This window comes from Rattus norvegicus, chromosome 3 (genome assembly GCF_036323735.1).
Source record: "Rattus norvegicus strain BN/NHsdMcwi chromosome 3, GRCr8, whole genome shotgun sequence".
NCBI lineage: Eukaryota > Metazoa > Chordata > Mammalia > Rodentia > Muridae > Rattus > Rattus norvegicus.
The window spans coordinates 55008720-55032662 of record NC_086021.1 but is presented as its reverse complement, the minus strand read 5'-3'; the positions used below and the strand labels follow the sequence as shown (position 1 = coordinate 55032662).

The following is a 23943-nucleotide window of genomic DNA, read 5'->3' as shown; positions in this document are numbered from 1 at the left end:
GCTGACCTCTGAACCATAGGATCATTTTCAGTGCTACTTCACGACCACAATTTCGATACTGTTAAGGATGTAAATATCCGTGTTTTCCGATGGTCTTAGGCAACCCTGTGAAAGGGTTGGTTGACAGGCAGCTTGAGAACTGCTGGTCTGGGGTATCCTTCCTGGTCACCAGTTAAGCTCCATGGATCCCAGCGGTTCAGTTCTCTTCCCTGCCCTCCAATCCGTTTTATGACTGAGCATTTTCTATGGTTCTGTTTTCAAACCACTGACTCTGTCCTGCGTTGTCTCAACTCTGTTGGGGTAGCTGCTGAACATTTTTATTTCAAGTACAGTCATGTGTTTTTTTCACATTCAGAAGTTTTCATTTGGCTCCTCTCATATTTTCCATTTCTTCACTATTTCTAGTGTAACTATGATTACTGAAACTTTTTTTTATTGTCACCGATGTAAACTTTTCTTCAGGCAAATCTCCGTATCTCTCCCTCAATTTGGTATTCACTTGTAAGAGTTGGGATTTGTAGCATCCCTCAAAGACTTGTTGATCACCAGCCTCTGGCGTGACTAGGAGGTAGTGTGTCCGGGGCCACCCAGCCTGCTTATGCCTTTCTTTGCCTGAGCTAGGTGTTTTCCACTTCATGGGCCCTTGTTTCCAAGTAGCATACGTGGGGGTTGCTGCCAGCCAAGAATACTGAGACTTCCTGGTAGCCTGCTTCTACACAAGAATGAGTTTCACTCTATTGTTAGTTAGAAACTTCTGGAAATTGAAACTTATTGTAGGTAGGAAGTTTTTGGGAAATCAAAGCTTACGCCATTGGTTTCTGATGTGACATATGTTTATCGTTACCCTGACTACCAGTTTGTGTTGTGTGATTTTTCTGCTTATAAGCAAGCGCTTTTTGCTTGATTAAACGAGACTTGATCAGAATACTGTCTTGTCTCCATTTCTCCCACCTTTTGTCCCATCCATCCCACTCCCCTCTCTTCAGGGTCTCCGTTGATGTTCCCGTGGGCCGGGACAGTAGTTGGGCCTTTAAGAGGTGAATGAGACCTTGTGAGGAAGTTAGGTCATCAAGGACGTCTATCTCACCAACTGTCCCCACCCCCAGCCGCCACTGTCAGATGAACAGCTGGCTCTATCGTGGCTCACTATGCTGAAAGCCTAAACTTAACTATCATTCAGATCTCCAAAATGGCGAGCCTCAATAACGGTTCTTCTCTGAACAGTTTGCTGTGTCCAGGCACTTGAAATGCTTTCCCCTCAGTTTGAGATCTCTCAGGCACAGTGAATGATTTTGTAACTGAATTCTGGACCTTTTCATATGATACTATAACATTCTATATCATAGGAAACCTCCTGGCTTGAGACTGCTAGGACTGAGAGTCCTCCCCACCTGGGTTTTCAGATGCTGTTCAGAGTATGAGGTGGGGCTTATTGCCAATGGGAGACAAAGTTCGGACTTCCCACCAACCTGGTTTTTATACCAGATGGTGGAGTCAGATGTCTAATATCTAGCACCATGCTCTCTGCTAGCAATGTGGGGGGACCTCATTACTTGTCCTTCTCTACAACCATCGTAGCAGGGTGGAACAGCAGAGGACAGCCTACCATGAACTAAAGGGTGGTCTCTGTTCCCTTTTGCTGATGGAGGTGGAGTTACAATTTTGTCTGTGATGTTTGCTAAAAGTAATGGCTCTATATAAATGTCCCGACCCGGTCTAGGCTGCCACTTTCCCAGGCGGTTGGCTGGAGAAAGGAAGCTTTCGTTAGGGTTTATTGCGTTGGTGTTAGTCAGCTTGTTCTTAGTCCTAAGTCTAGAAAGAGTACTGGGAAGTCACCACAGCACTACCTACTGCTCTTTGGGTCCTGAAGGCCATAGCTGGTGTCAGTGGCCTCCTTGTCCACCTTTCAGAGTTTCTCTTTCATTTTGGTTGGTACACAATGGTCAGGATTTTACTTGCACTGAGTAAGGGACACAGAAGAGAGCACCAGTGGCATCTCCCCAGCAGTGAAAGCCTTTATCAACTCTGGCATTAGGCTAGATAATTCTACTTGTGTAATTCTAATTCTAGATAATTGTACTGTAATGCGATCTGATGCCCACTTCTTGTGTGTCTGAAAAGGACAATAATGTACTCACATATATTAAAAATAAGTAAATCAGATTCATTTAGCATCTCTGTGAGAACTATAATTGTTGTGTAGTATAGCCACTTGGGGGAAATCGTTTGCTAAGATACATGGTTTGTGCACTGTACTGTGTTCAGCCATCCATATGACCTCTTCAGACTGGATGCCCTCAAAGATCTCCATAGCTATTCCTGTGCTGGGTGGAGTCCTGATTCGGATCTATGAAGAATAACATCCATGCTTGTTGCCATCTACATTCCTACAACATGCAACATAGCCTTGCACAACCCACAGGTCCTCAGTTTATTATGAAGATCAATGTCGAGACAGGAAGGACACATTTTCCGTGCTCTTCTGCTCATAGCTTAATCAAATTAAAACATTTTAATTTATATCTGGGATACTTATGGCACCTTTACCATGTCTGTACTTTGAATGAACTCATCTAATTTGTTTAACATCTTAGGCTGGAGAGATGGCTCAGTGGTAATGAGCACTGACTGCTCTTCCAGAGGTCCTGAGTTCAATTCCCAGCAACCACAAGGTGGCTCACAACCACCTGTAATGGGATCTGATGCCCTCTTCCTGTCTGTCTGAAAAGAGCAGCAATGTACTTGCATATATTAAATAAATAAATAAGATTTATTTAGCATCTCTATGAGAACTATAATTTTTGTGTAGTGTAGCCACTTGAGGGAAATTATTCGCTAAGATATATTAAGAGTATACTCTATCAACATGTTATATACTTTCTCTCTCTCTCTCTCTCTCTCTCTCTCTCTCTCACACACACACACACACACACACACACACACACTACACAACATTGGTAAAAGGAAATGAAAGTTCTAGCATACTTATAGAGAATTATTTGTGCAGTGGAAAACTGGAGACTACAAAAATGCCCACCGTCGTCAAAATAAAGAAATTAGGGCCTCTATTCACATAACAGGAAGAACAAATGGAAGCGATTTAGTAAGGTAAGTGTATCTCATATAACACTGAGCAAAAGGAATCAGAAGAAGAACTGAGAAGCCAATACAAGACAAAGCAGATCTATATTACTGGAATTTGGGATGGTGGCATATTAGTTTGTTAGGACTGCTATAAAAGCTACCAAAGAAATGGACTGCTCCCAAGGTTTTTCTTGAGTTTTAGAGGCTACAATTTTGGAATCCAGCTTTCTTCTGAGGCTGCTTTCTGTGGCTCATTGATGGCTTCTTCTCTCCATGTGTTTGCATCATCTCTCCTCAGTGCCTCTCGAGATTCCAATTTCCTCTTACAAGGACACTAGTCATAGGGGATCAGCATTCACCCAATGATGTCATCTAATCTTAATTTCTGTTTTAAAGACTCTGTCTCCAAATCGTCACATTCCTAGGGCTGAGGGGTGCGACTTTCAATACAGGGTTGGGACATGTGCTTCATTCAGTAATGGTGACCCTTCTCTGTGGGGAAAGGACAGAAATAGGCACAGGAGAGGCCTCTGAGATTCTGGAAACGGTTACTTCTTAATGCAGGTTCTGCTTCCACCGTGTGCTGTGTTTGTGAGAAAGGTGATGCTGTTTGCTCTCCCGTGAGCGTATCTCGCCATAATTCCAAGCTCGGTAATGGAAAGGCACTCATGATGAAAGCAAAGTAACCCACGAAAGGATGTCTGCAGACTTAGCTGCCAAGGAGCCCAATTACTTACTGCTCGGCCTAATAGGAGCCACAGAACCTCTGACGTCCAGCCATCCGGTTATCTTCTTGGCTCTTGGACTCCTACCAAAGGCTCTCCAGAGACCACCTGACACTAGGTGTTTTTGTCTCCAAGACAGAAATTAATACAGTAAAACAGGTGTTCATCAACCTGAGTGACCACTAGTCTCCTTTCTCTTGTACCTCCTGGGCAAACTGGCAGACAACTGCATCTCCGTTTGTCTGTCTTTCTTTCTAATTTATTTAATGTAAATAATTAATTTAATGTTAAGTAAATTTCTCCCTGCATATACATTCGAAGGCCAGAAGAGGGCATCAGATACCCTTATAGATGGTTGTGAGTCACCACGTGGTTGCTGGGAATTGAACTCAGGACCTCTGGAAGAGCAACCACTGCTCTTAACTGCTAAGCCATCTCACCTGATGCCCCACCCTCCACCCCCTGTTATTTTTAAAAATATCAACCATACTTTTTCTTTTTCCAGAGCTGAGGACCGAACCTAGGGCCTTGCACTTGCTAGGCAAGCGCTCTCCCACTGAGCTAAATCCCCAACCCCATCAACCACTTTTCCATTGGTATCTTTCATTTCTTGAGAGCCTATGTAGCCCAGGCTTCCCTTGAATGCCCATTCCCTTCCTCTGCCTCTCAAGTCCTAGGGTCACAGGCATGCACCACCAAGCTTGGCTCGATGAGCCACTCTTCCTAATGACAGGTGACACATCCACCTGAGGAAGCTCTGCCTTCAAACAGGTTAAGAAAGCATGTGCTCGTTGCTAGGCAGGGGCCAGAGCCATGCCAGAAAGGTATGTAAACAGTAGCGAAGATTAATGAGACTTCTGGGCAGACGGGTTAAAGCAAAGACAAGATGGCAAAAGCCGGAAACAGATGCTGCCCATCTGAGCTCAACGCCTTTCTCCCTGCTGGGAGGAAGTCCTCAGTCTAAGAAACTTTGAGAGCTTCCTTTTGGTTCACAGCTTGAGAGAAGATAGCAAAGGATGAGTTTATGACACTGGGAGAATGTAGCTAAGATTGTGCGCTTCTCCGTGAACAAGGGTGCAAGAACCCAGCCAGAACCAGGGTCCACTCTAGCCCATAAAGCCCAACAGCAGCATCTACTTCCTCTGGCTGGGACCCACCTCCTAAAGGTTACCAAAACAGTCGCATAGCTGGGAGCAACTGTTTAAACACCCAAGAGGATGGAGCACATTTCACACTCAAACTATAAAACCACCAAAGACATAGAAAATATCTAGATGAAACCATTGTGAATTGGAGTAGGCTGGATATTCCCAATATACTACCACCGCCACTTATACTACTAAAAATAAAAAAATAAAATAATTTTATTTAAGGTGACAGAACCTTTGGTTTTGGTTTGGATGAAATACCTAATATACCTAGTATTATTATCTATATAATACCTAATCATAACATTAAATATTACATACATTATGTAAAATTTGCATAAATAAATAAATAACAAAGGAAAAACTTCGAGAATTTTACTTGCTGAGACAGCCACCCTTGCGTTGTCTTACCAACACGAAGAATAAAACTGAAAATAAGAGAATACAGCTAAAGCTAACTCAGATCCGGTGAAAGCCCAGGAAAGCCTCCAGAATACATAGAGTTTGAGTAGGGAAGAGAAAAAGCTCATTTAATTAGGCCTGACGTGCTGTACCTTAGCTCCTCTTGGTGCATTCGCTAATGCAGAAACACACAAGGGCAGAGGCTGGGAAGCCCAGCAGAAGGTGCTGCCAAGGAGAAGTTGGGGAGAGTCTTTGTCCATCTCAGTGGGGTTGCACACACACACCCAGTTCAGAGCTAGTTAGGTTACTGGGAGGAAATAAGAGGCTGACAGGCTCAGGATGGATGTCAAGGCTGGCAGTTATTCCTACCTAATGTTTAAAAGATACTATGGACTTCCAGCTTCTGTTGCTTCTGTCAACAGTAAGTTCAGGCAGCATCATGTAGCAACTGTTTATGTGCACAGATGGTGAAACAAGGGGGACTTTAAAAACTCAGAGCATTAGGCAGTATTTGGTTGAGGCAACATTTGCGTTTTCATGCCTGGTAACCGCTAATCCTGAATAGACCTGCCTGTCAGAAATACATATACATGTGTTACCAAAAGACACAGAGAGGAATATTTACGCTCTTCAAAACTGGACAGAGCCCAAATGCTCACAATCACAGAACAGATGAATTTCTTTTGTGTGTGTATTCATATAATGATCTGCTAAATACCTGTGAGAAGGACTAATACCGCAGCTCACAGAACAGTGCAGTTTCACACCTAATATTGTTTGAAAGCAAGACTATGTCACATAGAGCTGCATTAACAGAGAAGGCAATGACAGTGGTCACATTACTGCTCCCTGTGTGGGGTGGGATGTAATGACCGAGACCAACAGGGTCTTACGGCTTTACATACATGGTAGACACTTGGAAGGATAAGGATAATGAGGTGTCCACTTAGGATTTTTCTTGTGTCTGTATTTTGCCATTCAATATTTCTTTCAAGGGGGGACATTCAGCATGGCAGTACAACGAGAAGAGGGAGCAACCAAAAACCATCTCATTTCTTAGTAGCCTGAGGTGCTGAAATGACCTCTTCAACGATGGAAAGATCTGTAGGACACACACTGAGTAAGGTCCTGATTTCCCAGGCTGGAAAGTTTCAAAGCCTTGTGTTAATATGGGATTTAGAGATATCTTGATATAAAGTGTAGAAGCCTTGGGGTGGGAGTTGGGGGTGGGGGGTAAATCCTAAATGTAAACTTGCCTAAAAGAAAGAAAAAAAATCACTCTTATTTTTAAAAAAAAATCAAAAAAGGTGCACCAGGGATTGGTCTGTCAGAGAAGAAGCCTTTCCTAGAAGGGCTTCTCCTCAGCTGAACTGGAGCTCTCTATTTCCTGCTTATACCGATGTCCCCACCAGGTCAGCATCCAGAAAGAGCCACCAGGGGACATCTTCAGTGATTCATTTTCACAGGAAAATGGCGAGGTGAGCGGCTGAGAAGCTAGGAGCAGAGGGTGCCTGTTTCCTATCTTATGTTTTCTTTTGCTCTTCTATCAGAAAGACGACGTCAAAGGGAGAGTTTTGTCTTAGGAGGAGACACTCCCTCATGAAGGGACAAAGCGTTCTCAGGTTAGGTCTTCTGAGCTGAGGTTTAAAGCCCTAGACTCTTGATGAACATTAATATAGATCCTCTCTCAACATAGAGACGTCACGGGCAACGTGACATGTATCCAACCACGCGAATCTCGGCTATTCTGCATCCTCTCTGTTCCTTCCGTTGGTCTCTCCTGTATGACACAATCTCAGTACCCTTTCTGTTTACAAAATCAAGAAAAAGTAACCAGGTTTGGGAAAAGCATGATGGAACTGCATGTGCATCAAAACCTGCATCGGCTGGAATTAGCGACTCTCCTTTCTGGAGCAGGGAGTACCATGAATCTGTAAAGGCCAGAGTTGTGATGGAGGAGGAAACTCTTACTTTCTCTCTCCTGCAGTGGCTGGGTGTGCAGCTAGCCCACCGGCCATTGCTCTAGGGAAAATTCTAGCCAGGGCCAGATTTCTTTGAGGCACACAGGATGGCTTGTGGGGGTCACAGCCAAGTGTGTCAACTCCACCCATCTTAGATGTAGACCCTGACAAGTTAGATCTCAAAGCTTACACACTCCATAGAGTTCTGGTTTTGAAAACGTCAGATTCATTCATTCGCCCAAGCAATCAGGTGGGCGGTCTCATTCTATATGGACCGGATTAAAAAGGATCGTATGGAATCAGTTCTTTCATGCTTGTGATGACTAAAACCTAGTTACAGTTTATGTAACAAGATAAACACACAATGGCCCTCGGAGATGCCACAGGAAGCCACCGTGGCCTTCCACAGAAGCTTCTTGGCAGCCTCACCAAGTCAGTGGGCCATCTACGGTCACTTTAGGTTAACGGTAAGCAGACAACACAAGCACAGAAAGACTGAGTTAAAAAGTCTGCATTGTAATTTAATAACCTGTTATAATTTCTATTGATAAAAATCCATGGGCTGGAGAGATGGCTCAGAGGTTAAGAGCACTGGCTGCTCTTCTGGAGGTCCTGAGTTCAAATCCCAGCAACTACATGGTGGCTCACAACCATCTGTAATGGGATCTGATGCCCTCTTCTGGTGTGTCTGAAGACAGCTACAGTGTACTCGTATAAATAAAATAAATAAATCTTTTTTCTAACAAATCCACATAATTCTGACTTATCAACAGAAGCCTCCTGTACTCTCACCTCCGCTCAGACTCAGGCTTCAACTCCCACCCTTCACCTGAGGCTCAAATGTACTCAAAATAACCCAGGCCCAGAATCAGGCTTCTGGTCACTTGTGTTTGATACAAACTGACTTCCTTCTACCCTGCGGTCCGGTCTCTCTCCATCTGCTGGGCACCTATGGGAAGAACAGTGTCCACATCTCTGCCCTCATTGCCTGCTGGAAGAGTTGCCTTCTTAAATATTCTAAACCCGCTCCCCAGTTGGTGATTCACTGAGGTCTCCCCAGCTTGAGAAGCCACTGCCCCTCCGCCCCCAGTCTCTTCTTCCCTTCAGCTCCAACAGCACTTAAGGCCCCGGTCTCATCTGACTCTTAACTTTCACCTGCTGTTCCTAACACCCGATCCGGTCAGATCTTATCTCCCAGGGTAAACTGTCTGCTCCTAGAAAGAAGAAACTAGATTCCTATCTCCCACTGCATAATTGTCCCAGGGGCCTGGCCTGGCTGCTTTCCGTCGTGAACTCAGAGTGCAAGTGTATTTGTCCCTATAAAGTTAAGAAGAGAAAGATAAAAGAGGAATGGAAAGGAGGGAGAGGGGAACTTTTGTCCAGACCTTGTGTAAAGACCTCTCAGTTACTTTCAGTTATCTGTACCTAGAAAGGGGGATATTCTGATCTAAAAGGAAAGCATCCACATAGGGCTTTCTCTCTTCCTGCAGAGGCATCCCGGCGGGGAGCTTCTGGTCACCTGTGTTTTGTCCTCTGTGACCGGGAGGGATTTGTCTGCCGAAGTCTGAATACCAGTTAGCATTCCCCCCTTTCCCCTCTAAGCTCTGCTGAGGTATCTGAAGGCTAAGTCAACCCTAAGAGGTCCTCCAACATCCCTACGATGTAACTAATTCATCAGTCGGATGGCATGAAGGGTGGAACCTTTAAGAGGTAGTTAAGTCAGAAAGCTAAAGTCCTCACAGGCAGGCTTGGGACACCTATAAAAGGCCTTTTAAAGGGAAGGTGCATTAGGTCCTTTCCACCCTGCCTTCCATTGTGAATATGTAACACCATTCTCCTCCAGGGCTCACAATATGAAGGTGCCATGTTGGAAGCACAGCATCAGACACTCTCCCGACACTGAATATTCTGGAGCCTCGCTGTTGGGCTTTATGGCCTTCTGAACAGTGGGAAATGAATTTCTATTGTTTTCAGATTCCCGAGATTCAGAGACGCCAGCTGGCTAGGTCTGTTCCAGTAGGAGCTAGCCCCTAAAGCAGATCTTTCTGGATTTGTCCAGAGTCACTGTTGACAACTGCCAACTTTTGCTGCATATTGGAGCCACTCAGGGAGCTTTTAAAAAAATCACCGTCCTCAAATCCACCCTATGCCAGTAAAAAGAAAAGTGACATCTGAGAGGGTCCCTGGTAACCAGAGTGTCCGATTTACTAGCTGGTTGCAATGTGCGCTTTCGAGAGGCAGTGGTACAGCAGGCCCTTTAGTGACTGACCTAAACATTCATCCTGCAGAGCTAATATCAGAACATGAAAACACTGACTCGTTTTGGATGAAGGCGATGCCCACAAGAAGGAAACAGCATGGTTAACAAGGTGGCTGGAATAGCAACATTGTGATTAAGCTAGGCTCTCCCCTCCTCATCTATTCCTTTCCCCCTGGTAATCCTTTAAGGCCCCCTGACATCACTACCTAAAACTAAACAAGAAGACTCTAAAAATGGGATTCTTCCCTCCTAGGAGGTAAAGGAGCTTCCGGAAGTTCTCACGCTTGGCTGTTCGTCTGGTGCAGGGCCTGAACCTCTGAGGCCGGTTCAATTCGTGTAGCGCTGTGGTACTTGATGTGGCTACATCTATTCACACGGGCAACCCCCTTTGGAAAGGTAGGTTCTCAGGCTTGGTTCAGACCTGATGGATCTGTGAGTCGGGGAGTGGGGTGGTAGCACACACCTGTTCCGGGATAAGCCCACAGGGGCAGTGGTCGCACCACACTTTGAGAGCCACTGGAGCAGGCCGGGCACAGAGGTTCAGCAAGTTCTCTCTGCGCTTCTGGAAAGCCCCAGTAGAGTCTGGGGTTAAAGGGCATTAGCTTGAGGAGTTACTCTGTCTCTTAGTGCCGTCCTAGCTCCCAATTTCTAGTCTATCATGACAAGCAGAGGGGCACTCTTTGGGCTGGGTATGAGAAGTCTTGCATTATGTTGAAAAATGCTGTATTTAGCGTGTCCGTCCTTTTAACACATCTGAATGAAATCAACAGTGAAAAAGCACTCATTGCTAAGACAACTGTCAATGGACTGCCCCGTATTCCTCACCCCGCCCACTCAACCGGTCTACTTCCTTCCAAACTCCAACAGCCAATTAACCATGACCTCACAGACAGCCAGAAACGTGTTTTTTCACTTGCTAGATGTGAATAGGGTATGTCTTCTTTTTCCAATGAGCCTTTTGGTCAAGCTTTCAAGCCTCAACTGCAGCCCATCTTGACCTTGAAAGAGAGCTTAGCAGTTTAAAAAGGCTCGAGGTTTTTATTTATGCAGCGGTGGCATTTAGAACAGCAGCTTTCACACAGTCTCGAAATAAGTCTGTGGCGAGATGGGCAATAAATGAAATCTTTCCATGAGCATCGATTCATCCTTCACATGAAAGAAGTGACTATGGATGAAGGCTTCAAAGAGCGGCAAACAGGCTGCCCATTCTCTACTGCTCCATACTTGGCTCGCCCCAGGGTGGAGAAGTCTCAGTTACCTCCTGTGGAACTCCACAGATGCTTCATGAGAGAGGGGGCGATCTTACGGGTCCCTTTATATCTCAGAGTCTTTGAGGATGAGTTATGCATACGCTTAAACGATCTGCAAATAGCCTTAGACAAGAGGGGCCCTTGTGGTTACAAGCATGTACCAGGTCTTCAGGGTCGTTCACTCTCAAGCAGCTTTGGGGACCCGATCTCTCGCTCTCTCGCTCTCTCTCTCTCTCTCTCTCTCTCTCTCTCGCTCGCTCTCGCTCTCTCGCTCTCTCGCTCTCTCACTCTCTCTGAGACTTTACCTCGAGGACAGTAGATGTCAGGAGCCCATCGGTTGCATTCATAATTGTCTGCTGCTTTTTCACAGGTGAAACATTTAAATCCACCAGGATATGGAGTGGCTACAAAAACCAAGAGGGGGAAAAAAATCAAATTTTAGTCTGAGGAAAGAATCCTGTAGAGTGACATATATTAATATAAAGAGAGGTTTTCAAGATATTTTTTAAACAGTGAAGGATCTGATGACTCATTTTGCAACAGGCAATTTTTCCCTGGGCCTCGAGTACTTGTACTCACATACACAAAATCCGAATACAACTAGCCAAATGGTTTTATTTGAAGAGGCTGCCCAGTCCTGCTTAGAGAACATTAAATCTAAATTCCTTCTAAATCTGAATTTTTTGGGCATCGACATTATACTTTCCAAATTCCACACCTGACCTCATGTGACCAGTTACAGTGTTGAAAAGGCTCCATTAAATTCCTCCAGGGACTGCATAAAATTCCTCCAGGGACTGGATAAAATTCCTTTGGGATATTTACAAGGCATGTATGAAACTAATAAATGTAGCCTTCAGACTTTGGTTTCATCCCAAGGGATTTCACTACATACATACGGGTATTCCAAAAATCCAAAACCATTCGACACCCAATGCACTTTGGATACAGGATAAGTGATCCCATGCTGTAAGCAACTCCAATGTCCATCAGTAGGTGAGTGGGTTAAACAAACTGTGCTACATCCACACCAAGGAGTAAGAGGTACCAATAAAAAAGAACGAATCGTTAATATTTTCAACAGCTTTAATAAATTTTCTTGGAATTACTCTTAGTAAAAAAAGGAAGCCAATCAGGAAGGTTGCATAGTATATGGTTATATTTATATTATTACTTTATTATTTTTATATCTTTATGTATGAATATATACGAATGTATGTATGTGTATGTATGTATTGTGTGTGTGTGTGCATCCGTGTACCAAGGCATGCATATGAAGACAGAGGTCAGCCTGCAGGAATTGGCTCTCTTCTTCCACCGAAGTGGCTTCCTGGCACCAGAACTATATGGTGAAGCTTGATGGCAGAACCACCTTGCCCACTCACACATCATATGGGTCTGTTGATAAAGAACTTTTGAAATGAAAGAATTCGGAGTGGACTGCATGCAGGTGAGGGTTGCTGGCTGTTAGGACGTGAGGTATAGGGACTGTTTGGAGAAGAACTGTGGCTCCCACAACTCCACTACTGCTCTCTGATCTCCACTCTTGGCTTGTGCTTCCTGCCTTCTGAAGACATTGTCCTCCAGGTACCCTTTGTTCTCACTCCTACTTGTAAGCTCGTGTGAGGGGCATCACATGAGAACCACGTTCTGCGAGTGCTCAGTAGACCAGAACATTCTGTCAGCTCAAGGCAAGAGGTCAACAATCTGTGTCAGGCTTGGGGGGGGGCCTTCTGGTTTCTCATCCTTTGGCCCACGTGCTTTCAGGTAGGCCACATCTTCACCGGAATCATTTTTAAAATTTATAGCACTACCTGGCCTAGTTGGGGAGCCACAGACACTTATCCAGTTCATCTGCAGAAGCCAACAGCTCGACTCTGCAGATGGCTGAGCCCGGAGGATCTCACTGGTAGAAATAATCATCTCAGGGCAAATTGCATGGCCGCGTGGAACCAATTAAGTGTGTTATCAAAAATAAATGCAGGAGGAGGCAGTAGCTTAAGGCCAGAATCATGGTCCAGATAAAAGTTTGATTTTCAGCTTGCACATTTGCATACCTGCCTGCGATATTTCATAGAACAGACTGTGGTGACAGGACCTGGGTGTGGTAGGAAGCTGAGCGGCCTATGTTTCTCCCACCAGACAGAAACCCACACTTACAAAGAGGTTAAATACAAGGGTATGGTTCATCTCCTAAAATGGTGGGACAGCCTCGAGAGGCTTCGGTCCCAGGAAGGAACTGCACCATGGGAAACCATTCTATTGCATCATTTCAAGGAGGAGAAGGAAATATGCTTGTGCTGCATACACAGGTAATTACTACAGCTCCCTCTTTTAGCACCTATAAAAGTCTGCCATATTTTAATTGTTGTTGGTGAGAACAGGCCCAAAGAAAGGAGGGGAGCAAAAAAAGCAGAGCTTCAAATCCCCAAGCCACTCAGTGCTTACGGGCATTTAATAGGTTTGTGTTTTAGAAACATCATTGTGAAAAAGTGCATACAGCCATTCGAGGAAATTATATTGATTTGATACATTATTAACATTAGAATATTTAACATATAAATCAACTATAAAAGTTTTGACAAAAACCCCCCAGCATTTTTCAAACAACGATTATATATCCAATTTTATCAGTCTGCCACTGTAGCCAAAACAACTTTTGGCTGTCTCGCTGCTTTAGTTATTCCTGGAAACTTTCCCATCAGAGTGATAAATTAGAAACTTTGAATAATGACCACCCAACTGCTCCAAGACTAAAGTTATTGAGAACCAGGCACAAATAAGTTGCTGTGTCCCCAAAGTCAGGTTATTTTATCGACTTCTCAGAATGATCTTTTATGAGACCGATGGCATATTAAATACTGTAGCTTCTTACATACCTAAACTCTCACTCTGAAATTAACCCAAGGATATTGGAATTTGAGAAGTATGAGCAAGAACACCCTATAGGAAAAGGCTTCAAACCACTCATACCAATAAGCTTATCAGTATATGACAGTGGTGACTGAAAAAAACCACTCCATTTTGGTCAGTCATTTTTATTATTATATATTTCATTTCTTTTCAAATGTTTGTGAGTATAGGTGTTTTGCCTGCATGTGTGGCTGTGTACACTGAGTAAAAGCCTAGGATCTGAGGAGGCCAACCGGGGGTATCAAATCTCCTGCAACTGGAGTTACAGATGGTTCTGAGGAGTTACAGATGGTTCTGTGGGTGCTGGGAACTGAACCTGGGTCCTGAGGGAGAACAGCCAATGTTCTGAAGCACTGAGCTATCTCTGTAGGCCCTTGTTGATCTTATTTTAGAACCTACAAATCCATATCTGTTTCCATTCTTAAGTACTGCAGCTTAGTATTTACGGGAATTTTTGTTGACATCTTGCCTGGGGGATCAATGAATAGCCCTGATTCCTGGCAAATCTTTGCAAACGAATTTGACTTTCAGTGACGATAGCACAATACCAAATAAACAGTTAAATTCTTCCCTCTGGAAATATTTAACCTGAATGAGGTCAACGGATGAACAGCTCTCTCCAGTAACTTGTTAATTGATACTGCATCTGATAAAGAGTTTGTTTTCCTTTTAAGAGACAGGGAAAGAGGTTCCTAAGATATGCTATTTTCTTCTTTATTACTTCAAAGCTTTATAGAGTGAGCGGACTTCAGATCCTGGTGGCCCCAGCTGTGAATGAATCTAATTTGGCTCTTGATCACAGAGCTAATAAGCTTAGTACCCTGCATTTCAGGGCATAAGGCCTTGGTCCCTCAAGAGCGGCAGATTGTAAAGAAAAAGAAAAAAAAAGAAAGAAGAAAGAAACACTGGAGTGCCCAGTTACTTCCTGTAAGATAATCTGTCCATTAACTCTCCTGGTCAGCCATAGTTCCAGCTTCCATAATTCATCTGTAAGACTTGGGGAAAGATTTACCCTTTGTTTCCCTCTCCTGCAACTTTTGCCTGGACAAAGACCTTCAGTTACTGGAAATGCAGATGCTTCCAAATGTATGCGGATGTGCAGTGTGTCTGCTCTGGCCAATTCAGTCTCCACTGCTCTTAGGAAATAGATATAAATATAAAGATTCTAAAACTCTGTTATCTTTTGTCTTGGTCCACTAAGCAACAAAATGTTGCTGATATATTTTACATGAACATATTTCTAATAGAATACACCTCCTGATGCCTATCTAGAAGTCCCTCTTACCCTGTAGGATTTAATGAAGTGTAGGATTATACATAAATATCCTTGGTTCCCTAGGTGGGTCATAAGCAAGCCCTGCGAGGGCATAGCTCTTTAATTCACAAGATTGAGGGCTCAGAACACACATGCAAAGGAAAATTGGATTGTTTTCCAGGAGTGTTTTCTATTCTACAGAAAGAAACGAAGGCCAAGAACAGGGCACAGTCATTTTATTAACTTTTCTTGGGTGATATCTGACATCTGAATAAATGGCTCCATTTCTCTCAATATTAACTTTTGTTTGGGGAATTGTAATTAGATTTTGCTGATTTAACCAAAGAATATAGAGAGAAAACAGAACTTCTCACATGGTGATGATGATGATGAAAGAGGAGGGGGGAAGAAGAGAGGAAAAGGGAGAAGGAGGAAGAGGAGGAAGAGGAAGAGGGGGAAGAGAAGGAGGGGGAGGAGGAGGAAGAGGGAGAAGAAGGGGAGGAGGAAGAAGAGGGGGAGGAGGAGGAGAAGGGGGAGGAGGAGGAAGAGGAGGAGGAGAAGGACAAGAGAAGCAGCAGCAGCAGCTCATACTAATTGTTGAGCAGAATGTTCTGGAGGATGAATCTGAAATCCATAGTTTGTTTCTAGTTATAATTCTTGGAAACTTCAAAGATTTGGAAACCAGAGAGCACAGTAGATTATTGAGGGGAGGCTGATTTTCTCGGGCCCAGTTTCCATCAATGATGCTCTGTGGACCTAAGAACAATGAGTTTGCTTGGCACAGAAAACGTTGTGCGTTCTCAAGCTCCTCGCCCCTCCGTGTTCTTCCGCGGGCAGACTCTGCGCTTTGCCATATAACATTAATAGAATCTGGCTCACTCACTGACCCAGAGAAAGCTGCTTGTACCTCCACCTACAAAGTGAGGCAATTGTATAAATAATTCAAAATCAAACTAATCCCGTGTTCCCCTCATGCATTTTTTATGGCCAATGTTCAACAGAAAGTTGCTGGACAGTAGAGAGAATCCTCCATCTAAGCACAGGCGAGGGCTCAAGGGCAGGGCACCATGGCTGTTTAAAAAGCAGACGTGAAAACACACACCTACAGCACACTTCCCAAGTAGTCTGGAGAAATGTGAAGTTAACTCTAATCCAACGTGGGCAGAATGGCAAAGTTTTACAGAGCCTGGGACCTGCGAGACCTGCTGGAGAGTGACCTGCTTATGGTCTAGTTAGAAACGACTTCCTCAACCTTTTTCATGCTTCAAAATCAAGTCAGGAAATCCCTTGATTCTTATGTAGTTAACATAAGTCACATGACTGAGATTTGCCAGTCACCTTATTTACCTTATATTATTAGGGACAAGATGTTGCTATGTAGCCCATGAGGGACTGGAACACACTAAGTAGCTCAAACTCTCCTGCCTCAGCCCTCTTGAGTGGCACAATTATTGTCACATGCTACCCTACCTACCTTCCCTTGACTCCTAAAGAGCAGAAGTGAGTTCCCCTGTGGCCTGTCAAAGTTCATCCTTCAGAGACAACACTGGGACCAACTTTCCAAACAGGGGTGCACTCACCCCAGGCACTAATTGGCTACCCCACTGACCTGGTTTACACAAACCCATTCCTTCAATTTTCAACACCTACCCTGTATATAGTCTTAGAGATGGCCATGGATGGATGAGTTTGTGATCTGAGTCTCTCACTGAAGCTGACAGAGAACACCGAAGAAGCCAGCACTCTGGTACTCATTCCCAAGGGACTGAAACCTGCCTCTTTGTCTTACTATGTTTGGAGCAAAGAAATGTGATCTAGTGAGCAGAGAAAGTATCAGTGTTTTATTTTCATGGAAATTATTAAAACAGAGCCAAAAACTCCCACAAAATTGAGCAGCCCATGCAAGTAATCAGTAGGCAGATTTTACTGGGTTAGAAATAAACTGACAAATGCCCCTGGAGTTGCCTGAGAAATGTACCACAGCTTACACTCAGTATAAAATTTCCTATGCATTATGTTATGCAGTAGTCACAAAGTCAGGGGATTTGTTTCAAGTCAGGAAGCTAGGGAGCAGCTAACCTAGTTGTAGAGAGCCAAGGTCAGGCCCCTAGGTGGGCCACTTGTCATCTCCCAAGCTATTAAGATTCACCACTCTAGTACTGTGGGGCTGAGACAGTCCAAGCAGCCTCCCCCTTTTCGCACACTGTATGATCGTCAAGAGAAAGAACCATTAGCTTAGTCACCTGTGAACTCTTCAAGCCTACCACAATGCTGGTCATGGAACTGACATTTCAAAAGAATAATAAACTTTGGGGAATAGCTAAAGTCTACGATACACACGATCTACTCAGCCCTCGCCACCACAAGGACAATACTGAAGAGGACTGGAACCAAAAAACAAAAGAGAACACAGGTGCAGTGGTGGGGACCCAGGAAGTCACACTACTGTTTCCCAAAGTGTAGTCTCCAGGGAATCTGTAGCAGAAAAACCCAGAATGCTTGCCGGAAGCACAAGGCACAAAACCCCTGCTATATGCAAAGCAAAAACCAGAGGGCTAGGAACTGCTGCTAGGGACCTGCAATACTGTGGACTCCATAGACAATTCTAAACCATGGGAAAGCCCAGGAAATAGGACGTTGTGGAAGGCAGTGATGTTTTAAATGAGGCTAGGATGAGAAAGACCAGCTATTAATCAAGCTATAAAGGTCCTATCCCTTTACAAACAACCCACCTCCTGGAATGGGTCGGTCCCCTTTGATAGTTGGCTGAGAACAACACAGCAAAAGGGAGGGGTGTATGAAGTCGGCTGGATGTGCTAGGAGCAGAAGAAGCAAGCCTCACCATTTAAGGTAAGATACAAACCAAACCTCCTGTGGGAAGGTAATAGTAAAACACAAGGCGACCTTTGTTACCTTCTACACCCCTGACTAAATCACCCGATGTCCCTCCCCCCACCACATTAACATTGCTCTCCCTATAGACATGCTTCAACGCCTTCCTCATCGGAAGTGAAGCAACCTCCCCCCCACCCCCCCACCCCCCAGACAAGAGAACAAGTAGAAAATAGCCTTACTTGAAGGATGGAGGTAGATGATGTCTTTCACTGTGAAGTCTCGGGACTGGGCAGCTTTCAGACAGTCGGCCACCAGGCTCAGCAGCAGGAGCCAGGCCAGGGCAGGGCTGGGTTCCATGGCCGACTGGCGTGTCACTCATACAGAGGGCCTCAGAGGGGGCACTTGAGACCGTGGTAGAGGATTGGCACCTGGAATACAAACGCAGCCTCATCTCAGTATCCAACAGGAGACAGTAACCAAGTGAAGGCAGCTTGGCTGATCTCAGGTAGGTGAGTGGAGCTGGGGAGAGACACCATGCTGGGCCCTAGGAAACAGGTGCCAAAGGGGAGAGCCTTGCAAATGGTAATTTTAGAGCACTCAGAACTTTCCTGCCTGAATCTATTCTTAATCAGGCTTGCTCCTACTGGTAACAATCCTTCCCGATATCCAGCAGAGATTGTATCAAGAGAGATTGAATTTTCATGAAATCCAGCTATTTTTGCCAGGAGGCCAGGGGACTTGTGCCAGAGAGCAGGTGCAAAGCTCAAAAAACTTTTCCTCGATCCTGGGTCAGCATCCTTTCTGAGTGCTGGCCACCATACCAAACCGTAGGAGCTGGACTCAGATTTTGGAAAGAGATACAGGTAAGCTGACCTCTTCCAAACCCCAGGCCATCTCAGTGGCACGAAATCTCCTTAACATCACCAGCATTCATCGGTGAGCACTGTGGAAGGAAGGCACTTGCAGATACCAGTTTATTCTAACAGCCCTGTATGAGGTAGCCACTCCAATTACGCCATTTGCAGAGACCGGCCCAAGTGCGGAAGGGCAGAGCTGGCTTCTACTCACAGTGGAGCTTTCAGTTCTGCATTTCAAACGCACACAGATGCTGGACCCTGCCTGCAAGCGGGCGATTATGAGCTTGAGTTGCTACTTAGCGCTAAGCAGTCATCTACGGCCCTCCACTCTGGTTCTTGTTCACTGGAAACTGAGAACAGTGGAGCCCTGTGTAGACGCTCCAACTCTCTCAGAATGCCGGGACTACTGCTTCACAATTGACTCTCTGCCATATCCTTAGTTGTCTAGAAAGTCCGGGTCTCACATTCTGCATTTCCGAATTCTAGTCTCTCCTGCTCACTAATGGAGGCCGGTACTAGGTATTTACTCACTTCAAGCTAATCAAACACCAGCAGTTTGGACAGTCTGTTTATAGCTTAGCATAAATAGTCAACAAGATTTTTTTTTAATTGCTCAAATTTTTAAGTTCCTCTATAGAGGAAAAAAAAAAACTAAATAATGACCAAAACATTACGAAGGAGAAATTCAATAGATTTTTTTTTAAAAAGCGCTATGGTCAATTCAGACATTAGAATGTGTTAAGATATTAATTTTCAGATATTAATTTAAACCGAATGGCAGAAAGTATATCCAAAGCCACATTTCTTCACAGGCTATAAGGATTCTCAAAATGACAGAATAGGACACTATCAGTGATCAGCACCCTCCACAATAGTGACTGAAGTATGCAGAACACTAACTCAATATACTTAAATTATTTACAAATGTTTTACATTCGTTTGCTCGTTCGAGTTTCAAGACAGTGCTTCTCTGTGTAGCCCTGGCTGTCTTGAAATTAGCTCTGTAGACCAGGCTGGTCTGGAACTCAGAGATCCACCTGCTTCTGCCTTCGGAGTGCTGGGATTAAAGGTGTGAGCCACCACCCTCAGCTACTTTTCAGTTCACTTTAAGTTGTCAAGCTGTGTAGAATAAAGTTTCCTCTAAGGAACGATGATACAACCTTGCCAAATCCAGGCTCAGCAGCTGCTCACACTTTGCTTCCTGGAGCAAACGTGCATTCAGGATAAGGACAGGCTGTTGGGTCCTCTAACAAAGGAGACAGGCAAACAGTGTATTGGGCACCTGCTTAAACAATGTAATGAGAAATGAAACAAGTGTCAGCAGTAGCCTTCCCTGACTTGTGACAGTCCAGCTTCATCCTAGAGGGGGCGCTAGAGGAGGCGACAATGCCCTCTCTATAGCCCTCTCTAGGTGAGGTCAGGAAGGTGAGGCTGCATGGGAGACGTGGAATGGGGACAGGTGAGCACAGTGCATAGCGGGAGACTTCTGCAACACAGCCCACACCTCCGCCTGTTTCCTTGACGGTCACTAGATGAAAACGGCTGGAATATTATGTTTGGAGCCACAACCATGAACTCATAAATGGAGGCAGAAACCATGATATATAAACAACAGGGCCTGGGCCTTGGAGTTTACTGGGGCTACCATAGCAAATAGCACAGGCTAGCCAGACGAACTTCTCAGTTCCAGACCTTGGAATTCTGGGTCAAGGTGTCAGCTGCTTTGACCATCCTGTGTCCTCTCTCCTTGGCTACAGATGTCCACCTTTCCCCTTGTAGATACCTTACACCTGTTTCTTGCTCCTGTTCTTATGAGGACACCGTTCCCTTTTGAATTAGGGCTCCATGTTTATGACTTTATGTCAGTCCTAGTCATGGCCTTAAAGTCCCTGTCTTCAAAGAGAACCACACTCCAAGGAGGTTCTTGGTGATGAGATTTTTAACTGAAAATTTGGGGGAACCACATTCCAGACCGCAGTACGAGGTTTCTTTCATATTATACTTCCTGTCCCATGATACGGCATGGAGTTGTGTGAAATTATAAATGGTGATACAGGATGCCACCAAGAGATGTAAATGTATTCCTGCATTGTAGGGTCATGAGATCTTCTGGTCAAGGACTTCCTGTGACTGTCATTACTTCCTCTGGCTTATAACCTGGTCATAGAGGACCCTTGGCTGCCACTGTGGTGAGAGGAGGCATTTGCCTCAGACCGTTCTAATACCATAGCGACGGTCTCCTGGCCTCTGATTACTGCCATGGCTGCTTTGCTCTATGGTTTTCTATGAGAAAGAAATGATAAAAAATAAACAACAAAATTATATCTGCTAAAAAGGAAACTCAGACCCAGGTCTCACTACAGAATAAAACTTAACTTGAAGTCACAGAAGCTATGACCATTTCTACTGCGTAACCCCAGATATGACTTGCTAGGTATGGGGAATATATTGAGGTAATGATTAAGTTTTCATACTATCAAGATATCTATCTTCATAGCAAAAGAGATGATGCAGAAAACTCAATGTAAAACACAAAGCTAAGTGGATTCAGGTCGAGAATGTGAGGGTTATAATATCACATAATAACCCAAGTTCCTTTAACTCCGAACTTGATTTTCCACTGCAATTGTCATTCCACAGCTCCTGCTCTCTGGTTAGTCGCCGATGTCGATGTCTCTCCTCCCTGCACCGAGGCACTTACTTATCATCTAATCGGTGTCTGTAGCTGTTTACATGGAGAACTCCAGAGTATTTCCCTGCTGTGGGCCAACAACCCACGTCTGAGACTGTTTTAGATTTTTAACTTCAAAACTGGTAGTGACAAACAGTTCAGTTACAGATTAAAGGTGAGTTCACCCTACAGTTTCTCTTCATAGTTCCTGCCCCCTTCTAAACATCCTAGGAAACTCTGGAGAGCAAAGGCTCTCAAACTGCTCTACCCTCCTGTGCACTGAAAAAATGACTTTGGCAAACACAAACCAACAAGACGGTAACTGTGGGGGAGGCTGAATGTTGTACACTCTCGAGATGTCCACACCACAACCCCAGAAATCAGTGAGGGTAAAAAGGAATTTGAGAGTGATTATGTAGGGTTCCCGGGGTGGGGAGAGCAACTGTACCGTCCGAGGAGAGGAGGGGAAACAGTAGTTTCCATTCGAAGAGCTGGATCAAGTGGGAGAAGAAATCTCCAAACTCTAGAGGCTGAAAAGGACGCACAGTTGCTGTATTGTCTCTCAAAGTCCTGAGAGAGAAGCAGCAGATCATCTCCCATCTAAACTTCAGCCCAGTGACGGGTGCAGGCCTCATGACATCCAGAACAGACAGTTTTTAAACCTGTTATTTTAAGTCACTAAATTGGTGGCAGTTACAGCCATCTATAGGAAACTGAGATGACTACTTTAAAAATCATTTTATACCACAATACAACTCATTTAAATACGTTGAAAAAAAAACCCACAAAGCTCCTTGAACACTAATATCTCCTACTAGCTTCAACCCTTTGCTCGGCTCCCAGTGCTCTCACACCTGCTGAGTACTGTCCTGGAAACTCATCAGAGGGGCCATGGCTCTCCCACATCCTGTTTAACAAGCTCAGTGACTTCTCAGAGCACACTGCAAACTGTCCATGACCAATACCATCTGTTATGTGTTCTAGGTTTAGTGAAGTAATTATGCGATCTGTGTGTGTGCACGTCCATGGTATGTGTGTTAATGACTCCTGTCTTTTTTTTTTTCTTTTTTTTCGGAGCTGGGGACCGAACCCAGGGCCTTGCGCTTGCCTAGCAAGCGGTCTACCACTGAGCTAAATCCCCAACCCGGTATGTGTGTTAATGATTGTTCGTGTGGGTACATGTCCACAAGGAGGCCACAGGATAACCTTGGGTGTCATTTATCAAGAGTGATCCACTTTGTCTTATTTTGTTTGTTTGTTTTGTTTTGTTTTTTTTTGAGACAGAGCCTCTCTCACTGGCCTAGAACTTGCAAACTAGGCTAAAATGTCTGACAGGTGAGCCCCAGTGGCTCATCTCTCTCTGCTGCCCCAGAGCTGGGATTACAGATTGAACTCAGGTTCTCATGCATGTTAGGCAAGCACTTTATTGACAAAGCTATCAGCCCAGCCCTTTTTTTTTTGTTTAGTATAAACAGCCACAGGCATGTACACATGTGTGTGCACACACATGCAAACACACACACACACACACACACACACACACACACGAGTATATGAGGAACTAAGCTTAAAGGACAACCATGTGCTCAAGATTAAACAACTGCCTTGTGTGAGATTTGAAGCTTTGTCTTTCAGCCCATAGAACTAAAATACCCAACAAAACTTCCCACTTGCTCATAGCAGGGGTGGCAAGAAAGGCTATTGATCTGTTATGGTTTCACATGAAATATGGACAAGTACACAACTGGAATTCTTCACTGTGCAAACTCAAGGTTAAAATCAGTGCTTCCCATGTATCAAACACTGCAAATGGCATATCTTACCCACAACTGTCCTTCTGGTCATTGACCTAAAAGTCTCATTGCACCAATTGCAAAAAGCGTTACACATCAATGGCATTTAAACATATACACTGCAATGTCTTCAGCACACCCTCCCAGCCTGTGTTTCCAGGTTGCACACGGCACTGAAAGTGTGCGCGCGCGTGTGTTAAGAGTTAGTTGCCTAGGTTTGAAAACAAACTATGCTATGCCTCCATTTCCTCTCTTGCAAAAGGAGCTGGGTTCCCACCTCAAAAGTTTATGAAGATTACAGATGTTACACAGCAAAAATATGGAACCTCCTAGCGTCTTTCCTATTATATGTTTTGTTCAATCAGCCAGTGTGTTTTGTAAATGAAAGTAAATACGGTGAGATTTACTTTGTTCAACATTCAACTCGCACTCCTAAGTCAGAAAAGAAGAAAAACATTCAAACACCTCAAAATGCCCAAATAAGACAAATGAGGATCCATATTTCTTCCTCCTCGACATCTGCCCCATGGCTACCAAGGCTGGCACAAAGGAAAAAGGAGAAAGTGTGGCTGAGGCTCACCAGACCTTGTGACTTTCTGCCAACCTTCACCAATGAAGGGCGCTGCCCTACAACTCTCCCTGTAATAGTCTGTGTTGCATATCATGCTTTAACCAGACTCCGCTCATACATCAGGTGTCGATGAAGGCAGAAAGCACACCCTTCATTATCCTTCCTCTACGCCTACCCTTCGTATGAACCCATACTTATCATGGCAGATTATGGAGATG

At 44.4% G+C, this 23943-nt stretch overlaps 1 protein-coding gene across 4 annotated transcripts in view; it reads right to left on the bottom strand.

The window, feature by feature from the left end:
* The window catches only part of Lypd6 (Ly6/Plaur domain containing 6), a 145311-nt gene that overhangs the window by 9266 nt on the left and 112102 nt on the right, over positions 1–23943 (bottom strand). For all 4 annotated transcript variants that reach the window (NM_001419682.1, XM_063284533.1, XM_063284534.1 and 1 more), the window contains exons 2-3: positions 18073–18261; positions 11136–11234 (exon numbers count right to left, since the gene is read on the bottom strand). In NM_001419682.1, coding sequence (NP_001406611.1) covers positions 11136–11234; positions 18073–18190 — 217 coding nt within the window. In that variant the 5' untranslated portion in view covers positions 18191–18261. The remainder of the gene's footprint in view (positions 1–11135; positions 11235–18072; positions 18262–23943) is intronic.